This window comes from Cucumis melo, chromosome 8, assembly GCF_025177605.1.
Source record: "Cucumis melo cultivar AY chromosome 8, USDA_Cmelo_AY_1.0, whole genome shotgun sequence".
NCBI lineage: Eukaryota > Viridiplantae > Streptophyta > Magnoliopsida > Cucurbitales > Cucurbitaceae > Cucumis > Cucumis melo.
This window is the reverse complement of record NC_066864.1, coordinates 4,302,274-4,323,292: the sequence shown is the minus strand read 5'-3', so window position 1 is coordinate 4,323,292 and position 21,019 is coordinate 4,302,274. Positions and strand designations below refer to the sequence as shown.

The following is a 21,019-nucleotide window of genomic DNA, read 5'->3' as shown; positions in this document are numbered from 1 at the left end:
CCACCGTACACAAAAATCACAAAAGCCTCTTTTGGAATTTTTCTCTTGTAAGAATTAGGCTTTTGGAGTTTGGACTCAATAATTTATATACATATCTTAAACCTAATGTCTTTGGATACTTTTGATTATGATTTTATTAGTTTATAGTTTTGTATTTTGTAATTAAATGCAGGCATGTAATTATTAAGGTCAAACTTCAGTGGCTTGCAAAATGATAGAAGATCGTTAGGGATCATCTAGGCTAACAATAATAATAATTAATGTCGAATTAAGATTAATGATGAAGTTAGTTAATCAAAAGTAACCAATTTAATTATAACATCTGTTTATTATGTTATTATATTATTGGTTTTTACAATGGCACACGCTCACTTAATCCTATTTCCATATAATATTTCCTTGTAGTCATAAGTGAATAGATTCATTATGAATCATATAATTATCTCTGAATTAATTAACTACAATTTTATTAACCAGAATATTAAATTACAAAATTGTGGTTCACCAATAGGATATAATTTTATATTAGGGATTTTTTAAAAAATATAATAAAACGGCAAAATATTTATATATAACATTCAAAAACAGAAAAAGTCTATAGGCACGTGATAAAAAATACAACACCTAATATATTTGCAGAAATGTCTAGCACTCAAAACCTAATATATTTGATTTGATTGTTTAGATTTTGACTGCAAAAATGATTGTTTAGATTTGATAATATAAATTTGACTAGTCAAAATATAAATATAAACTATTTTTTTAGGATTGTTTAGATTTTGTACTAGTTTAGATTTGGGTAAAGATGACACAAACGATTTTTAACAACAAAATAATTTGAAAAAAGAAATAAAAAATATATATTTTTCAATTTTGAGTAAAATGGGTCTACAAAATTTAAACATTCACATAATTTAGCTTTTCGTAATTCTATATCTATTTAAGCATCACCTTTGTTTCTTATACGACATTTTAAAAGCAACTGCTATGAACTATATTGGTTACAAAACTACTTGTGTCCAATAAACCGTTAGACTTAAATAATAACAACAATGACAACGAGATAACATGACAAGAAACATTTTTCATCTCCGACCTGTTAAGCCTATGAAAAACTTTTCTGTCCTATCTCCTTCTCCTATCTTGGCTTAATTGAATAATACTCATCCCATTAAAAGCAGATGATTTTGGCAAAAAAAGGAAAAAGAAAAAAATACATCTCTACTTATTTACCTCATGGCCTATATAACCCAAGCCCCCTCAAGAGTAACGATAAACTCCGTATTCAAAACTAAACACAAATATCAATTAAAAAAAAAGAAAAGATCAATCATTTTGTGTAGAAAATACGAGGGAGTATCTTTTGTTTACATTATCTCTCTCAGAACTCCAATATGGTATTTGACAAATTCCCCATCCCTCAAACTTCATCTCTCTCTATATATACATAAACATTCAACCACTCCCAAATTCAAACTTCCTCCGAATTCCCACTCCCCGCCGATTTTCAGATTTCCGACATCCACGGGGGCGCGTACGTGGCTAACAAAAAAAAAAAAAGGTAAGCAATCAAATGGAGAATATAAAGAACGTCGTCGATGAAAAGAAGAAGATGAACAAAGGAAGCAAATTGAGCCAACTAGCAAGAGCCTCGAGCCGGCTGTTGTCCAAAGTCCGAGATTTCTACGTAAGAAGCCTGACGGACTGCTCCAACCACCTGGATTACGGGATGGCGCTGAGCGGGCCGGGCGGTCAGGTGCCCACCAATCTGCCCAGGAGTTACAGCGTGGGGTCCAGCGCCGCCTCCAGCCACGGTGGCGACGACTACAGTGAGCTTCTGAGGGCGGCGTCAGTCCGAAGCTTGAGCAAGAAAGTGGAACCCGATTTGGAGGGGAGGAAATCGCCGAAGAACGTGCCGAGGAGCCAGAGCGTGGGAATTGGGAGAATTGACGAAGACAAAACTTATGAATTTGAGGATGAATTCAAGGCGAGTAATCTTAATAATTTATATCCTAGAAGCAAAAGCTACGCTGTTCCTACTCATAGAAGATCATCAAGACGGGCAGTGTATTGAAATTCAAACTTAATTGATTCTATAGTGTGATTAATTTTGGTGTTTTTCATGTTCTTGGAATTAATCCAATTCATTCCATGGTGTCGTTATTAAATATATATTTACATTGAATTAAAGAAATTAATTAGTATATATTATTCTTCTAGCTTCATCTCGTTTTATAATAAAATGTTCAAAATCGATCTATGTATTGGAGAGGCAGAGGGGGTTGAAATTTGGACTTGGCCGGCCGATTATTGCTTATTTTTATCTCCATTGTAATACGCTCCATCCCCATTGAAATAGCAATTGCAAACTCATTCAAATTAAAATTAAAAAAAAAAAATGGTTAATATTAATCTACCTACTTTTTAATAAATTGTAAATTTAATTTTGTTTCTTAATGATTTTTTTAAAATTATTATCTATTAACATTTCACCCTAAATTTTAAAAACATCATTATCTATTTGCCTGAAATTTATTATAATCAGTTCGTCAATTTTGGAAAGATTAAATTTGATAGAGTTATTTGCCTAAAATTTATTAAAACTATACGTTTTTAACTTAATTTATTGTGGTAGTTATTTTTTTTTCGGAAAAAAGATTAAACGCATTCTTTTAATTAAAAAATACGAAGTACTTCTCAAATTTAAAGTATAAGTCAATGAATTTAATTTTTGAAATAATAAAATCATTAATTAAAGGTTTCTTTTAAAAGCATCCACCCATTTATTCATGTTTATTCAGATATAGAAGATCATAAGATAAGATAAAGAATGATTTAAAAAAACAAACAATATATTGAGATAAGAAAAGAAGCAAGTGGTTTTTCTTTTTAAAACTTTCAAAATTTAAGAATGCCAGATTATTAGTGGCAAAATTCTTAATTTGGAAATCTTCATCATAAACTTTGAATCTAGGGGATGCTCATCCATCTATGGTAGTTTTACTTTAAAAAATTATCTCATATGTCATTCGATTTTAAAAAGATGTATTCTAAAGTCAAGTTGTTTTAGGCTATATACGAAATCTAAAGTTATTGAAATTATACAAAGTAAATTTATAGGATGTTCGAATTACATTTTTAAGTGTTTAATTTTAAAAAAATTATTTAAAAAATTTGTTTGGAAGTATTTTTTTCTTAAGTAAATTCAAACGTGTTGTTGCCCTGTTTGTTTAGGGATTTTTTTGACAATGGGTGGGATTGGAGCATTTTATTGAGGATTGAGATGCTATTATTGTTATTATTAATATGTATCTATCACTATCACTATTTTGGTTCTTTTGAGTATAAAGGATTGAATTAATTATAGAAGAGTGTTTGACTTGTTCTTTCATCTAACAAATTATTTTTATCAATTGTTTAGAATTTCGTATGGATTTGAAAATACGCAATCCTAAATTATTCAACGAGTTTCGCAGTTAAAGTTTCTAACTTTCTGAAGAATATTATAAACTTCTGTACTTATTAAGTTGCATTATATCAATTTTTGGTGCCAAGATTTTTTTTAAAAAAATTTAATGGATTAACCAACTTTTTGAATTAAAACTTATTTGAAGTTGACCGTCCATAAATCATATTCTAACTATAATTTCCTTTTGGGTTATTTTGTAGAACAAAGTCCAATCATTACAAGATTATTTTGTTTTTCGAAGATAGTTTTAAAATAATGTATTAATAATATGAGGATGAAAACGCAAATGAGGTATTGATTTTCTAGTTCTCAGTAATATGAATAATAATCATCCAATTTTATTTTGAGAATTAAATTAACGATAGAATCAATAAATTAATTAATATAATTGAATAGTAGAATACCAGACATGTATCAACTTAGATTTTTTTTTTTTCTTTTAACAAATTGATTTTACTAAATAGACATGCAAAGCAAATAATTTAGTTAGTCACAGTAAAAACCCAAAATCAAGGGTGCATAAACATTTAGCTTTTGTGCGCACCATTGTATTCGATTTTGAGTACACTACCGTCACACACCCTATACTTGAGGGCTTGCTGTTGTTGTGTATTGTGTGTGTTCCCTTCATGTGTTCACAAAATTCCACATGTAAGTCCTTGGACAAATGTCTTGGCTAATCTCAAGTCAGTCCTTAAGCGTGCTTCTTGTCCACCCATCACGTCATATATTTTGAGACTCGAAGTCTATCATTATACTTAGTTGATAGGTTGATTGGATTATTAGCTATACAAACATCTTAAATTATAAAGTAGATAAAAATTTTATATTCTAACTTGATACCTTTTAAATATGAGTACTTATACTTTTTTTTTTTTAGGCACAAAACACATAACATTAAACCAAAGGAAAGTTTTTAGGTTTCCCATCTCAACCTCTATGAGATTCGAAGGTCAAATAGGAATTAGAAAACCAAGTACAGGATAGAACTACAATTATTTTTATTATCATTATTATTATTTTTATTTTTGTAAAAACACACAAAATTAAAATGTTCCTTAAAAGTTAATTTAATTTAATTTTTGGAGGGATTTGGAGCAAATGGCATTTAACACAATTACCCTCCAAACGCCAACAATCAGAAAGTGTTTCTTCGAGTTTGCAAAACCCTGAACCCTAACCCTAATTCCTAAACCTCTGTTTTTGCGTCTTTCTCCAATCAACCAAAATTACCAGCATCGGCTCTTACGATGGCGGAGCTGAAGCTGTCGGAGAGCCGCGACCTAACGCGAATTGAGCGCATTGGGGCTCACTCCCACATCCGCGGCCTCGGCCTTGATTCCTCCCTTGAACCACGGGCCGTCTCCGAGGGAATGGTTGGCCAAACCGCCGCTCGTAAGGCCGCTGGTGTCATTCTTCAGATGATCAAAGAAGGAAAAATTGCCGGTCGGGCTGTTCTCCTCGCTGGTCAGCCTGGTACTGGCAAGACTGCTATTGCCATGGGCATGGCTAAGTCCCTTGGTCTTGAAACTCCTTTCGCAATGATTGCTGGCAGTGAGCTCTTTTCTCTGGAAATGTCCAAAACCGAAGCGTTGATGCAGGCCTTCCGTAAATCTATTGGCGTCCGAATAAAGGAAGAAACCGAGATTATTGAAGGAGAGGTCGTTGAGGTTCAAATAGACAGGCCAGCGGTTGCCGGGGCAGCGTCGAAGACTGGGAAACTTACTTTGAAAACAACGGATATGGAAACGGTATATGATTTGGGGGCGAAGATGATTGAAGCTTTGGGAAAGGAAAAGGTGCAGAGCGGGGATGTAATTGCGATTGATAAGGCCTCCGGGAAAATTACTAAGTTAGGGAGGTCTTTCTCTAGGTCTAGGGATTATGATGCAATGGGTCCCCAAACAAAGTTTGTGCAATGCCCCGATGGTGAGTTGCAGAAGCGGAAGGAGGTTGTACATTGTGTCACACTCCATGAGATTGATGTCATCAATAGCAGGTTATTTGATTTTCCTTAAACTTTTCAAATTCATTTTAGTCGAGTTTCGTGGATTTTGTTCTGCTGAGACTGACATGGGAAACAATGTCTTTTATAATAATTGGTGTCTCCAAATTCTATGCACGTGTATAGTGGTTCGATTGAAATATGTTTCAAGGTTCTGTTTGTTTACAGTCAGAAGTAATTGAGAGTCGGGATTGTGGTATCAAATGCCCTTTTGATGATGGTCATGAAACTTCTGTTTGCTATTTGTTACTGAGAGCTGGCAATTTAACTTCCAATGTGACCGGATGTTAACCAACATTGTTTTTATCTTCAACTATATGATCAAAGCCATACTAATATGCCTCAGTCGTATGGTTTTTCATAAAGGTTTTAACTTTATTGTATTTACTTTGCTTCTTCTTTGTGAGGAGGACGTTAGGTTCCATTTCAGGTGCTTTGGCTCGTGTCTGTCACATTCTTTTTTGTTTTGATTCTGCTTTGTACTTGCTAAGTTGACGTAATACTGTCTTTTTAGAATGTTTGATGTATTGGTCTCTGTTTCTATGTAACTAGCTTACCATGCAATGGATGTTATACTCCAGTATGTGGAGTTTCCCCGGGTGCTCTATTTGTATTTCCCAAGAATGCACCTTCCCTTCTTGAACTTCCATAAGTGCATGTACATGTAGCTTAGTGAGCTTACATGGCTTTGAACTATCCGTATGACTTTGACGGTTACTGTCACTAGATAATGTAGTTTGTTCTGTTATTTTGCACTTCCTCAACTTTTGTTAATATAAGGAGATTTGGAGGATTCGATCTCTGTTTCTCAATATATCATATTACACGAAATGGTCTCATTCCTCAATTACATACATATTCTATGTTCACACCATTGATCTTTGGTTTTCCCTTTTGATTTCTCTCTCTCTCTCTCTGTTTTTTTCTTTTTGCTTCCAAGTATGGGAGTAATTGAATTAATTACCCCAGTTTTGTAATACGTAGCATTGTGCAATATTGCACATGACCTCTTACCTCTACTAAAGCATAATATATATTGTCGGTGTTCTCTAAAGAAAATAACTCAACCCAATACTTTGTATGCAATGAAGATGTAAGTTAATAATATATTCTTCAGTTTTACGTCTCATTGGTTATACTCATGTCTCGTGGCCTCTGTCCCATCTAACTCTTGTTCATTTTTTTACTCTGGATTTCTCTGAGAGTTATGTTCTCATTTAATTGTCCTTTATCTTCAGAACGCAAGGTTTCTTAGCTCTATTCACTGGCGACACTGGAGAAATTCGAGCTGAAGTAAGGGAACAAATCGATACCAAAGTGGCCGAGTGGAGGGAAGAAGGCAAGGCCGAGATAGTTCCAGGTGTTCTCTTTATTGATGAGGTTCATATGCTTGATATTGAGTGCTTCTCTTTCCTTAATCGTGCTTTGGAGAATGAGATGGCTCCGATACTAGTTGTTGCTACGAACAGGGGGATTACCACAATCCGGGGAACAAACTACAAATCCCCTCATGGTATTCCTATTGATCTTCTTGATCGCTTACTTATAATTTCTACTCAACCTTATACGGAGGATGAAATCCGAAAGATTTTAGATATCAGATCTCAAGAGGAAGAAGTAGAAATGTCTGAAGAGGCAAAGAGACTTTTGACCACAATTGGTGTAGAAACATCTCTTAGATATGCCATCCATTTAATCACAGCCGCTGCTTTGGCATGTCAAAAGCGAAAGGGGAAGATTGTGGAGATGGAAGACATAAATCGTGTATATCATCTATTCTTAGATGTGAAGAGATCAACTCAGTACTTGATGGAGTACCAAAATCAATACATGTTCAGCGAATTGGGAGATGGTGAAGAAGATGATTCTAATGCTATGAACCCTTGATATCTTTTGTAGAATAATTTTGGAGGCTAAACTGAATTGTGCTGTAGTTACTAGGAATTTGAATTTCATGCAGTCTATATATTACGTGGTTGATTATTTAATGGCTTTCCTGATTCTTCACCAGTGTGTAAGATCTATGTCTAGTCTTCATATGTGATGCTTATTGCTCTTGGTTCTGTTAGACTGCTTAGATATTTATTTTTGTTTAACCCGTGTTATATATGATTTCTCAGAAGAGGGGTTTGATATTACAAATTTAAGTCTGTTAAAATTACTGGTAATCCTGTTATATTGGGAACGGCTGTCCTTCGGTTATTGTTACTATTAGAAATTCTTGTTAAATTTCTTAATTGTCCTTTGCTTAGCTTCGACTTTGTAGAGTTGATGAGCTGATAGAGCTGCTGTGTGGCGGGCTTATAGATGAGAAAGGTAGGGATACGAGAAATTTTCTGTGGCTGCTCTTGAAGAGGAGGCATACACATAGGGTATGTCAATTGAACTATACTCTATTTTAAAGTCTTCTTAAAAGTTTTATTATGTAGTGTAAACCCTGCCAGAACTCTGAAATTGGATTGTTTTCACCATTTCTTTTGTGTAATTTCTCCTCTCTTCAGATAGGGGGTATCCTTTTGTTTAAACCTTGTCCCCTCTTGGTTTAGGTTGTTTTTCCTTTTTATTCATTCGTCAAACGAAATTACCTGGTCTTGTTTCAAATAAAAAAGCTTTTTTGTTTTAAATTCAATGCCTAATATAGAGGCTTTAGATTCTGTCTTACATTTTCCTTCATGGCTAATGCATTTGCGTGCAAATTCCTCTCTTTCACACACACGTTGTCGTAAATGGATCATGGAGTAATTTTCATACCACTAAAATTCATTTTGAACAAGGACATATATAATGATTTTGAATCTAACAAAAAGGGTGTAAACGGTTTTGCAATCATTCATAAATATGTTTTTGTTGTTCTGGTGAATTATGATATCATACGCAAATTCTTTGTCTATTTGATCCTTCAATCTCTCTAAGCCATCACTGAGATATATACATCGTTCTATCATCTTGTTGGTCTCATTCTCTGTTTCTCCTTTGATGACTTATAAATAGAATCCATGGCTTGTGGTTGTACTTTGTTCAAAAACATCAAATACTGGGAATGAATTTCAAAATAGCCCAATAACAAATGAAAATAAATGTTACCCGATGCTTACATTTATGATGACTTTAGTCGACAGTTGTCTTTGTTTAAAAAGGGCCAGAGCATTTATGTCATCCCATGCATTTACAATTATGTATTTAGCTCCATATTTTTTTCTTATTTTTTTAAAAAAGTACAATAATACATTAGCTCGTGGAAGCATAACAGTAACCGACAGTCTAAAAACTGAAATTGAATTATTGCATTACGGTACGATATCCTCCCCCCTTTTCTTCTCTCTTGAATACTTAGACACAAGTATTGTCATTGTCAACGTGGTGATTTAAATTTTCTCCAAACCCAAGTTAAATTGGTGGAAATTTCAAAATATTATAACTAAATTGTTACATGTTCAAATTAATAAATGTGGGGTGGTGTGTTGTCTTTTGACACTGCGCTTGAGACAATTTTGCTTACATGGATGGTGTTGGATGGGCGTTCGGATCACAGGGGTGTGCCTATTGCTACTAGTGATAGGCTTGGGCATACGACGTGTTGTTTTTAGAGATTAGGACAATAGCAGATAAAGTGAGAAGTATTAACTCAAGTTAAATGGGTGGCATGATATTTTGACCATGGAAGTGCAATAAGAATTCATTTTAGGCATAATTTAGAGATCACAAAATATGATAGTTAATGGCTTAGCTTGTTGGATTGTTGAAGTTCCGATCCTACTGTTGGTGGAATTATTTTCTTAGTTGTAATATGACTAACTCCCTTTTCTAAGTGACACGAAATGAAGTGTTATAATATAGCTTTTGTTTAACTATTATACATTATAATTTTCTTTTAATATTATATATGTGTGTGTATTATTCTTCACCTGCTATATTCTAAACAATATGAAGATTGTGTCATAATTATATGTGCAATGATGTTAATGGTTGTACATTAGTCTTGATCTTAAATAATTATAGAGATCCTATGTTTGATTCCTACCCCACGTCCTTGAACTGAAAAAAAAAAGTGCATAAGTTATCCAACTACCTTAATACTTAATTTCAAATCATTAATTAGAACGTAAACGAATAAATTCCCAATTCAACAATAGTAGAATGGGGCTCACAAGAGAAAAGCTAAGATTAAGTCCATTTCAATCATACATCTGATCTAGTAGTAAAAGATCTCAATAATCCAATCAAAATCAATATCATATATTTTTATTTTCTAAGAAAATATGAACTTTCTATCCAATCAAATCCTTAGAAAAATACAATATGTCAGAAATTGAATAGAAGTTAGAGAATCAGAAAGTCAATGTACAATCCAACACAACCTACAAAGATGTGCAATGTAAGTTTAAGACAAATGTCAATAATACCCTATTTAAATCTTGGAATTTATTCATTTTTTTTAATGACTCCTTGTAATATCTTTTAATATAACAAAATAAATCAAGATACTACTTATTTATTTTCACCACTTTTACATCAAGTCCTTTTGGATGTGTTGTCATAGGTATTTCCTGCTTCCAAGGTCACTAGAAATAGTGACATGTTATGGACCATGTCAGTACTCCAAATTAAAATGATCCAATGGTCTCGTTATAATTCAGATGTGTGATAATTTTAATTTCCCAAATTAAAGAAAAAAGTATTCCAAACAAAAGTTAAAGGAAAAAAAAGAAAAAAAAGAGAGTCAATCGGGACTAATTGAAAGGAAGACAATCTCGCATGCACCACCCGGCAATATGATGCTTCCATCATACAAAAGTTGGGTAAAGTAAGAAAAGAATATTATCAATGAATCATATATTTCTTTTTTTTCTAAAATAGAAAGATGAGGGAAAAAAAGAAGAGAAAATAATCCTTCAATCATGCCATGACTTTATGCGGACAATTAATACCATAAGATAAGTCATCGCCATAATTTGCTGAGAAGCAAATTAGGAAATCATCTCCTGCTCTTTGCACTTTCTTCATGACTTTAATTTTGATTGAATTACAAGTTTAATTCCCTATTTTATAATTTTGTCTTTATTTAATTTCTAACTTTAGAAAAGTATTTATTGCTATTATTTCTAACAAATTTGAAAATTTTAAAAATTAATTGATTTATTAGGTATAAATTTAATTTTTATTTAATGAAATCTTAATAACTAATTTGATAACAAGTTGTTTTACCATTTAAGTTTATAAATTAAAAAAAAAACCTAAAATAAAATAATTAATCAATAAGAGTTATATTTAGAAAAATGTGAGAAATCAAATAGACGTTTTGAATATAGAAAAAGAATTGAAATTTAAATTGCTACGAAAGAAATGAAACTTTAAAAATTTAAAAGCACTAGTACTAAATTTGTAATAATAAAAGTTGAAATATAAAATATGAAATTTCATAAAAGAGTTTTTTCAAAAATAAAAAATATTAATAAAATTTATTGGACTTTGATTTGTAAATATTTTGTTAAATGTTCTGTATTTGACGATTTACCAAATTAAATTTGTATGTAACAAATAAAACAAACTGAGATACAAGTTAATCACTTAATTCAATTTGAGGTTAGGTCAAAAGATAATTGGATTGTAGTTCCTTCTGCCTTAACAAAGATAAACAGCAACAATAATAATACACATTACCCTTTTTGTCTTATCTTTGAAAGAAACAGACAAGTTTAACCATTTTCAATAACATCTCAATTTGCATTACCCAAGTTAGCAGCATTTCCTTTATCCTATTCTGAAATCCGTTTTTACCCTTTTCATATGGATGGATTTTGCAAGCACTTCCAAAAAAGAAAAAGAAAGAAAGAAAGAAAGAAAGAAAAACTCTTTCTTTAATCCATTTTTCTATACAACTTCATATAGATGTGCGAATCAAAGATTCCAAAAAAGCACTTCAACCAAACACAAAAAAGAAAATAACATCATTTCCCAAAAGCCACTCAGTAATTCACTGTTTTCCAAGAAGAAGATAGATTACACTTACTTCTCTTTTCTCTAATTCTTACACATACGTACTCCCCCTTCACCTCTCTCTTAAATTTGGCAGATAAATATGACTCCAAATTTGACTAAACCAAGAATTACATACCTCTCAGGCAGGATAATCATAAGGAACTTCAGAGACGGAAGGATCCATCGCATCTGGGTGCACGAAACCATACTTTCTAAGCACTTGGTTATCAGCAAAATTCAAAGCTTTACGCATCCCATCCCAACAAGATCCACCAGAATACATCTGATTGTGATCTCCACTACAAGGCTGACACCCAGTGAAGTGTGTGATAAAAGGCCTTCTCCAACTCCCTTTACCATTTCCAGCTTCTTTCAAATACTTCTCCCTAAACACACCGTATTGCTCGCTCACCTTCTCCGCATGCCGCCTCCGCAGCTCCTGTCCCCCTCTCTCCATTTCCCTGTACTTATCGGTGATGTTGTCGAATGTTGTAACGATCTCTTCCCAATACCCTTCGAAGTAATATTCCCCTTCTAAGTAAATCTTGTTCCCCCATTTCTCTTTCTCCTTGTAAAGAAGATAAACCAGCCCCGTTTGATCGTCTGATTCCGGGAACAGCTTGTCCGGAATCGTCGACTTCAATACTTGTCCCCACTTCTCGTAATTTGGGGTTTGTGGGCCCATGCTGGCCCATACGTCCATGAAGTCCATGGACCATTGGCAGTTTCTCATGAGAAACACGCCGGCGTTCAGTCCTGTCCAGCTTTTCCGTTCGTAAATTAAGTGGGACCAGCCGTGGACGATGAGGTTGTGGTTTTTGTAACGGTCTAATGGAAGCTTGAATTCCATGTCGGTGAACAACGCGTCTGAGTCGACCCACCAGATCCACTCGGCTTCTGGGTGGGCTATCATGGCTGCTCGAACCACCGGTAGTTTCGCCCAGTACGAGAACATTTCCGGCTGGAGTAGCGCGTTGTTGTAGAAAATATCGTAGCCGTGGATACGGCAGTAGTCCACTTTGTTCTTGAAGAATCTCAGTAGCAAGTGGTCGCCGATGGGGTTCCGGCACGGCTTGGGCTGCGAAGCCGTTATCAGAAGCACCCTCTCGGAGGCTCCGGCAGAGAAAGAAGGGTGGTGTTTGAGCCAATGGCGGCGCTTCTCATCCCAATTCTTGATGGGTTTCTGAATGGAGTAGCTGAGTTTGGGGTCATCGTAGAAGGTAATGTCCGGTGGGTCATACGCCAGAGAAGGATACTGATTTTGGGAATTATGGGAAGAAGAGGCAAAATCAGAAGGAGGGTGAAGGGTATCGAAATTAGAAGGGGAAGGAGTAAAGAAAGAGGAAAAGGTCCAGAGGAGAAGAAGAGCGAGGAATGAACCGACGAGGAAACGGAAAACGTCGGCGAGACAGGCAGAAGCCCTGTGGCGGAGAGTGGGTTTAGCCATGGAAGGTGAGGAAGAGTGAGGAGAAAGCATTGTGGGTTTAAAAGTGGGTTTAGGGAAAGAAAATCATGTGATGAGTAATGGTTAGGGGGAAAAGTATGAAAGTAGGTTAGCGGTGGTTTGTGTAAGTAAAGATGGTAAGTTTAGAAGAACAGAACAGAACAGAAAAGAACGGAGAGGAAAGGGAAATGGAATGCGTGAAGAGCGTCAGAAGTGGCGCCCCCTTCCCTCTTTCTACTACCATTCTATTCTCTCTTTCTTTTATGTCATAACCATCAACGGGGTTTCTTTTTTTTTTTTTTCTTTTTCCCCAAAATAATCTTTTTTAAAAATATGCTTTCAACCGCTAGTGTCTCCTTTTTCTTCTCTTTTAACTATACAATTAGATTCATCATTTTTAAAATTTAGGAAGTAGCAAAATTATGTAACACTCTTAAGCTCCCTTTTTGAAGAAACGAAAGAAAAGTAGAGAAGTGGAGCGGATTTCCCGCTTGGAATTTGGGAAGATTGGGAAAATGTTAGGACAAACTCCGTTAAAAAACAACAACCCATAGAAGGGTGCAACGTGTTGTGTGTGAGTGTGACCAAACTTTTTACTATCTTCGTCCCATCCCCTCTCATTTTCCTTTTTCAATCTTTTCTCTTTCTCCATTATATATCCTTTTTTAAATAAACAACTATATATATATATATATATATATATATATATATATATATATTTTACCTTAAGTAACAATGTTACCTACCAATATATTATGGATTAATATTGCTTTGGTTCCTTCTCGGGCTTAGTTAAAAAGTATATATGGGTAGTTTTCCAAAAGAAACCACTAATTTTATTAATTTTATTACCTACCAATAAAGTATATATGTGTGTGTCCCTTTCTTATTTAATTGAATTTTCTGAAAACATATTATTGTTCAATTTTACTATAGAAAAATCAATAATTCTGATAACCAACCGCACCCTAACCAATCTTTCCATTGCACAGAGTCACATCAATGATAGACATTCACCATCACCAAACGCAACGGCCAGTCTACCGTTGTTGCCATTGACCACATCTCCCCACTATTTCTTTTCAATTTTGTTTTTTTAGATGTACATATGTGTTAAGGTCATGTATTGTTCAAAATCATGTAACTTATGTATGTTAAGGTCATGTAACTTGTCTAAATAGTAGACATGCTACTTGTACTACATACTCCATTCATTAACATACCCATTGATAGAGTATACAATTTTTCCGACTTAATTATGTACCATGTTGTTAACTACCCTTCTTTTAAAATTAATAGTGATAGCACTGACAATGTGCTATGTAATCTCGCTTACTTCGGAATCATTTCATAATTGTATGTTTCTAGGTTATTTTATAGGTTTTTAGTAATTCAACAGTAAAATTCGCTATTGATATCATTTTGGTGTTAAGATGAGTGAAAACGAAGTCATAAGGCATCAACCGGAGCAAATTATGAAAAATAAAATATCAAGTCAAATAAGTTTATGTCTTGTTGCTCTATGATGCTATCTATCACACTCCCTCCTAAAGCCCCGTCTCTAACTCCTAACCTAACCCCAAAAACGGGTGCGAGGGTTGACAAGTATCGTCATAATTTGACAACACTTACCAATCAACTAACCTACCTGGCCTAAATACAAGCTTTTGCATGTTAGTCTTAAGACACCTCCTGCTTACCGTTCTTTTAAACTCTGACATGCCTAGACACTTGGAATCTAAACTTTCTCGCAAAAACCCTCACCTAAATCATAAAGCCTAACCCTTAACACACGTACCACACCACCAAATCTTTAACACATGGCATGTCCCTTGGCCGCATGCTACTTGCCACACACCTTCTCGCGTGGCCATTGCCCGTGTGCCTTGCCTTGGCCGCATGGTGCTGCTCACCTCGTATACCCTTTTCGCCTAGCCAAGCTTGCCAACCTAAATGCCTAGCATGTTTTGTCCTTAAAGGTTATTTTTACAACTTGGCCCCCTAGCTTTGGCTCAAAACTCCTAGCTAAAACACTTAAGCCTAATTCCACCTTGCTTAGTCTCGGTTTAATTAGCCACCTATCACCAACACTTAGTAAAAAAAAATCCTTCTCCACGATTACCTTGCTTACAATGACACATAAATCATGACACTTAGGTAACAACCATCTTTTACTGAAATTTATTTCCATCATTTCTACTAACCACGCAATTTCAACTTTAATTTCTCCACAAAAAATTCTCGAAAGATTTAGAGATTCTCAAATCTAGGATTTGAACTATATACGACGTTGTAAGATAAAAGAGTAGAATTTCATGAAAAGCATCAACACCATGTTTTGCTTTGTATTTTTATAAAATTTGAGTGGATAATAATATAAAGATGTGTAAAAGGAAAATTGGTTGATTGAGGTAAAGGATGTATCATTTTGAAGGGTACCCTACGAGAAAATTAAATACGCACCATACCATATCATGTGTTTAAATGATAATGTTTGTGTCTCCATAAAAAGCACTACACCATCTTTGTGCAAACGTCAAAAGACACAACGCCGACACATTTGTAGCAGTAAAAGCATAAGTAGAAGAAGTTGGGAAAAAAAACAAAATAATTAATTGGAGTATTATCTCTACAAAACCAAAGAAATAAGTTCAATTATTTCAATTTTTGCGTAACTTCTTATACATTTTTTATTTAATAAACATAAACTTAACTTTATAAAACCCCAAACTTTCCATTTCTTGTTTATCAAAAGAATTTTTAAAATTAATCATTTGTTAAATTTAATTAGAACCTTTAAGTTTTGTATTTTGTGTTCAATTAGATCTATACATTTTAAGATTAAGTGGACAGTAGAAGGTTTTAGGTTAAATTCCTTTAATCATATTTAGGCATAAAATAAAATTTCATATTTGTCTTCCTTAGAGCTTACGTTTTCTAACTCCTAATAAAAAAAGGCATAGAAGTGACATTTTGCAATTCAATTATCTACCATCTTCGATGAACACTGTATAAATCTCAATATTTTTTCGTTATGTCTGAAAAAACTACTGTCATGTATAAACACTATATAAAGCCTCTTCAAACACACTCTAAGCTGAAAGTGAGTCTTTGATTATCTAAAACAGTCATTCAATTTTTTGATAATTCTCTCCACGATTTGGATTAGTAGTGTCGTTCTATTCAAAACTCCCGTGTTGTTAAACATTAGTATAACTCCACTGCTCAAGCCTCTTAGATTTTCATGCTTGTTGTCTCAAAAGTATAAACCTCCGACCGGCTCCACTTCTAATAATCCCCGCTTTCTCGATCTCCGGTTCTCTCAAACCCCCGTATGTCCTCTCTTCAACCCTACCTCTCGATTCTCCATCTCCAAGTACCCACGTGTAATGTTATCATCATTAACTCCCCACCACCCCAATCCAATGCGACTCCAAATAATACTCCCATTCTAAATAAACCTTGTCGCCCCATTTCTTCATCAAATAAATGAGAGCCGACTGATCGTCCGGAAGTGGAAATTGCTTGTCCTTAAACGTCGATATCAATATTGGGCCCCATTTTTCGTACTCAGATTATCGGGGGCCCATATTGGCCCATGAATCCATTAAGTCCATGGCCCATCGACAGTTTCTTATCAGGAATACTCTAGCATTGAGGCCGGTCCTAATAAACCATATTGAGCCAACCTTGGACCACGAGGTTGTGCTCTTTGTATCAGTCTAATGGGACCTTGAAGTCCATGTCTGTGAACGCAGCGTCAGAGTCCATCCACCAGATCCATTCCACTTATGAATGGGCCAACATTGCGGCCAGGATTATTGGAAGTTTGGCCCAATAAGAGCCCATTTCAGGTTGTAATAAGAATATCTTGTACCTTGTTCTTGAAAAGTCTCGGTAGAAGGTGATCGCCAACTGTGATTGCACGCCTACGGCTGTGATCCGGTGACCAGAAGTATTCGCTTGCTTGCTCCGATCCAGCCATGTCTTCCATTTCTGGTCCCAACCCTCCATTCGTCTCTCTATTGAGTAACCGAGCTGACTAGGGTGGTCGTAGAAAGTCGGATCCGGCGGGTCGATTTCGTCGGATAACTCATTTCCGGCGAAAGATTCACTCTTAAATACGGAAATGTTTGGAGATGGAATTTTTTGTCCAATATTTTTATTATTAATATAGACGGCAATTTGGGAATAAAGATTTGAAAGAAAACTATACATTCCTTAGAAGCTTTCGAAGCTTTCAACTGTACTTGGGTATGGCGGGCTCATCCGTATCTGACAGTGGTATGTTTAATATTTAAATATAATATAAAAAAGATAAAAACATCCATAAATGGTCAAATGATTATGCAATTTTTTTTTCCGCATGCTTTTCACATCCCCAATTAAATTTAAATGGATAGATCAAACCGAAACAACTATAAGACCTCAATGATTATAAATCCAAATGATTCAGTTTGAGATATAATTATTTTCGTTGATCGAGTTCATACCAAATATTACCTGCCATGAATGTGGTAAAAAGTGTGTTTCTTTTGAAGGTTATAGAAAAAGCCTGTACTGAGCATGTGTAGAATTAACGATTCAACATGCTGGGAGTTGAGCATTGATAACGAACGAACACTCAGACTGATCATTGAACCATATTGTATTAAACGATGAAGCAGGTTCTGATCTTACGGCCTGGCCGGTGAAGTGTTGGGACTGGGAGTGAGCTTTCTTTCCAAGTCCGGCTAAATATTACATACATATAGAATATATTCAACTACATTCCATCAAACTAAATTCTTGTAGAAATTCTAATCTAACAACCTTGGAGGTCACGCCACTTGAGATAAAGCAGTCCTGCGCGATAATGAGTATACGCCCCAGCAACTACTAAAATGTGGAATAGTTGGTGGCTGTGGCCAGCAATGTCAAATTTTCCAGGCATCCATCGCTCCGGAATTCTTGCTGCATAAACAAGGGCTCCAAGACCATAAAGTATCCCCATCAGTATCTCATACCCTGTTGTGTGGAGTGCTTCAGGTGAGCCCCAGAACAGGATAAGCTTGTGTAGTATAGGGGCAATCCCACACAAGCCCATGCCAAGAAAGAGGGATGCTCGAAAAGTGCGATATTCGGGACTTTGAAACATTGGCAGCAGAGACACCAAGATAGTTGCAATTCCCAGGAGAGTAATGAACCCCATATAGAGACTGCAAAAGAAGGGGTAGCACATGAAGGAGTAGTAAACTGGGGGGTAGAAGGAGGTAGATATAAGGGCCGCAATTCCGGCATAGTCTAGTCTGAGCATTATGTACGAGACACGCTCGGAGTGGCAGGAAAGAAGGTGGCAAGTGCTGCTGGCAAGCAGGCAAAACATGGCTCCACCCAAGAATGCGAAGAAAGGCCACCGGGTGATTGGTCTCATAGCTAAGGGTGCAATCATGTTGGCAACCTCCTCCTTCATACTTCTCTGGATTAAATCAAGAAGATAAGAACAGAGAAAACAATTAGTAGGAATATAAAATCAGGTTCTTCTCTGGAAAAAGGAAAGAAACTAATGACTAATTCCACAGAATCCAATAAAATAACCTGGGAATCCCAAGATTAGAATTGAGCATACAGCTTACCAGAACACAGTCATCAGTTTGATTTCCATGGGAGAATCGCTGAGGTAAACAATTGTATAGGAGTTCCACAACATGCCAACGAGATAGTGATGAAAGCATGTCCAATGAAGGCAATGCAGTCTTCAACTCCTCCCTGAGCTTCTGCAGATCAGGGAAGTGAGGCAAGGAAGGAAGGCACGTCAAGAGTTCTTCTTGCAATTTGTGCAAATCAGCTTTTTTCAATACGTCAGGCCAATGTTGAAGAGGATGAATGTCGACAACGTCGGGAATCTTTGTTGCAGTGTATATGGTCAAGGAGAGAAAGAGGAAAAATCCAATTAAATGCCTGAAACATACAGTATTCAAATGAAGCAGGAGGCGACATGAAAAGAAGAAAAGATCAGTCTACTGCATAGCAAAGAATAGGCGAAATTCATTGCACAAACTGATGCTGAACATAAGGGCAAAGCACAAAATTCCTTGATGGATAAAGAGGATTATGGCCCGTAGTATAATTTAAAATAAGTTCCAAAAGTTTCCAAAGGAAAGGGTGGAAAAAGAGGGGCAAAATTACCGAACCCACTATAGGACTGAGAGTTTTAAATTGTTAGAAATTATTCAACTAAAGTCTTCAAGACATATGTATAAAGCAACTTCTTTAACAGTGTCATGAACCTGATCTCTACAGCGGAAGCTTACAGATTTAATCAAGCTTTGATTTATACTCCTTGGAGATTTATTCTATTACAAGTCCCATTGCTTTATCAGAAAATATTATTAATTAACTGTTCCTGTCTCTCCAGCTACCGATCTTAAAAGAATTACATCAAAAAATGATGTAGTAGGCACCATGGCCTTCTAGAAACAAAATTTCCATATTGTGCACAACGCTCCACAAATTACAGAACATAATGATCTAACACATTACTGGGTATGTCTAATATAAAGTTTGACAATCCAATTAGTAATTAAATATAAGAACAATGCTGATTCGCAATCTTCATGTTTTTTAGTCTAAGCTTGTACTTTATCGAAATTTTACAACATCGAAGCAAAAAAAAGTACCAGCATATCCTCCTGTCAATCTCATTAAAATGAAAATTTTGCTATTTTATAAAACCCTCAAACAACAGTAGCTAGCAAAATGAAGTGTAAAGCCTTACGTCCAAACATTAAGAGTCTCATTGTGAATGGAAAAGATGCTGAGCAGTGTCTGCTTCATAGGCCAATCAGCACGGTAATGGCCCAGAATGAATTCATTATCCCTCAAGTAGGCTGGTAGAGCGTGGTACTCAACCAGCTGATACTTCACCTTCTTCCAAAGTCTTTTCCCCTTTCCCTCCTTCGAAGAATACTTATGATGACCCTCATTTGTTTCAGCAGAAATTTTAAATTTCTCAGTCACTTCCTCATATGTATCCATATCCATCTCCTGCTCAACCAAACAAACAATACGCAATGAACAATAACCAACCAATATTCTTCTCCAATTCAATCGATTCAAAATAAGAAAAAATTCAAAATTGTCTCAAGCATCATGAACCTCCTATTTTCCCGCCACGATTGACTAACAGAACATAAGTCTTGAAATCGAATAATAGAAAATGCAATATTCCAAAAGATCAAACCCAAAAAAAAAAAAAAAAAACAACAACAACAGCAAAACTATTCTCACGTCCTGTTTTTCCAAAAACACACTCAGATGTAAAATTAGAGGCGAAATACATGTCCACAACTCGGTGAATAAAAGAAGAAAAGAAATCCCCAGAAGAAGAAAACAAAAGAGAAAAAAAAAAATCCCTAGAATTGGAAGAAACCCAGAAAAATATAGAGGGATAGAAGCAAACCCTCGTCCCTCCAGCAGCAAGAAGGGGAAAAAAATGAAAATTTCCGGACAGAATCCTGCAAGAAGGATATTAAGAAGGGAAGCGAAGGAAAATGCATTAAAGTAGGGGAAAAACAAAAAAAGAAATCTGACCACCAAAATTGCGAAGGAGATTGATCAATTCCGACGTCGGAGAGTCCCAGGAGGAGAAGAGGCTTAGATGTTAACGAAAAGGAAGGTTTATATGATATTGGCAGCGATGAAAGAGAGAGAGAGAGAGAGAGAGAGATTCGTTGGCGAGATGCGAAGATGCGATTTGGCAATGTACGAAATTGGCTGGTGGCGCAACTTCAGGTTCCTCCTCAATATAACCGCAGATTTTGATTTTGATGTGTACATTTCTTTCTCTTCCTTTTTTTTTTTTTTTTTTTTTTTTTTTTTTATTTGGCTTACTTAATTGCTGCCTTTTACGTAATTAATTAATTGATTGAGTTGGTGCGTTAACATAAAATCCTTCAAACCGCCATATTTGGTGACCCTTTATTTTCATTTTTCTACTCATTTGTCACTCTCTTTCTCTCTCTCTTTTTGCAACCTTTATTCCTATTCTTAAATCTTTCTTTTATTGCTCTTTATTTTGAATTTTGTTTCAATTTAATTTTTTTATTCAATATTCACTTTTTTTTCTTTATAATAAAATATT

General features: G+C 35.2%; 4 protein-coding genes across 6 annotated transcripts; 1 reads left to right on the top strand and 3 right to left on the bottom strand.

Annotated features, from left to right (window-relative positions):
* The first annotated feature begins 4,593 nt into the window (after positions 1 to 4,593).
* LOC103484868 (uncharacterized) lies at positions 4,594 to 7,462 on the top strand. Its single transcript, XM_008442196.3, has 2 exons — positions 4,594 to 5,468; positions 6,713 to 7,462. Exons 1-2 carry the CDS (start codon positions 4,720 to 4,722, stop codon positions 7,359 to 7,361), a joined length of 1,398 nt encoding a protein of 465 aa, XP_008440418.1. The 5' UTR covers positions 4,594 to 4,719; the 3' UTR covers positions 7,362 to 7,462.
* Positions 7,463 to 11,315: 3,853 nt separating this feature from the next.
* On the bottom strand, positions 11,316 to 13,315 carry LOC103484867 (galactomannan galactosyltransferase 1-like). The gene has a single exon (XM_008442195.3). It carries the CDS (start codon positions 12,928 to 12,930, stop codon positions 11,593 to 11,595), a length of 1,338 nt encoding a protein of 445 aa, XP_008440417.1. The 5' UTR covers positions 12,931 to 13,315; the 3' UTR covers positions 11,316 to 11,592.
* A 2,640-nt stretch (positions 13,316 to 15,955) lies between these two features.
* On the bottom strand, positions 15,956 to 17,115 carry LOC103485337 (putative glycosyltransferase 7). The gene is given in 4 exon segments (XM_051088398.1): positions 15,956 to 16,768; positions 16,770 to 16,814; positions 16,816 to 16,889; positions 16,891 to 17,115. Coding segments are annotated over 4 exon segments (426 nt in total). The 3' UTR covers positions 15,956 to 16,686.
* A 412-nt stretch (positions 17,116 to 17,527) lies between these two features.
* On the bottom strand, positions 17,528 to 20,684 carry LOC103484866 (heptahelical transmembrane protein 4-like). 3 transcript variants are annotated; one of them, XM_008442189.3, is made up of 5 exons: positions 20,470 to 20,684; positions 20,339 to 20,393; positions 19,655 to 19,923; positions 18,513 to 18,837; positions 17,528 to 18,355 (listed from the first exon to the last, which is right to left on the bottom strand). In XM_008442189.3, exons 3-5 carry the CDS (start codon positions 19,918 to 19,920, stop codon positions 17,702 to 17,704), a joined length of 1,245 nt encoding a protein of 414 aa, XP_008440411.2. In that variant the 5' UTR covers positions 19,921 to 19,923; positions 20,339 to 20,393; positions 20,470 to 20,684; the 3' UTR covers positions 17,528 to 17,701. The 3 variants fall into 3 exon arrangements, with proteins under 3 accessions (XP_008440411.2, XP_008440413.2, XP_050944755.1); XM_008442191.3 differs by lacking the exon at positions 20,339 to 20,393; XM_051088798.1 differs by lacking the exons at positions 20,339 to 20,393; positions 20,470 to 20,684 and having other exon boundaries at positions 18,513 to 18,782; positions 19,655 to 19,804.
* Between the last annotated feature and the right edge of the window lie 335 nt (positions 20,685 to 21,019).

Bases quoted from the DNA above. Each gene is read 5' to 3' on its own strand.
- LOC103484868 (XM_008442196.3), top strand. From the start codon at position 4,720: ATGGCGGAGCTGAAGCTGTCGGAGAGCCGCGACCTAACGCGAATTGAG. The intron at 5,469-6,712 runs GTTATTTGATTT...CTTTATCTTCAG, and splicing joins ATTGATGTCATCAATAGCAG to AACGCAAGGTTTCTTAGCTC.
- LOC103484867 (XM_008442195.3), bottom strand. From the start codon at position 12,930: ATGCTTTCTCCTCACTCTTCCTCACCTTCCATGGCTAAACCCACTCTC.
- LOC103484866 (XM_008442189.3), bottom strand. From the start codon at position 19,920: ATGGATATGGATACATATGAGGAAGTGACTGAGAAATTTAAAATTTCT. The intron at 18,838-19,654 runs GTAAGGCTTTAC...TGTATGTTTCAG, and splicing joins GAGACTCTTAATGTTTGGAC to GCATTTAATTGGATTTTTCC. The intron at 18,356-18,512 runs GTAAGCTGTATG...GATTTAATCCAG, and splicing joins AAACTGATGACTGTGTTCTG to AGAAGTATGAAGGAGGAGGT.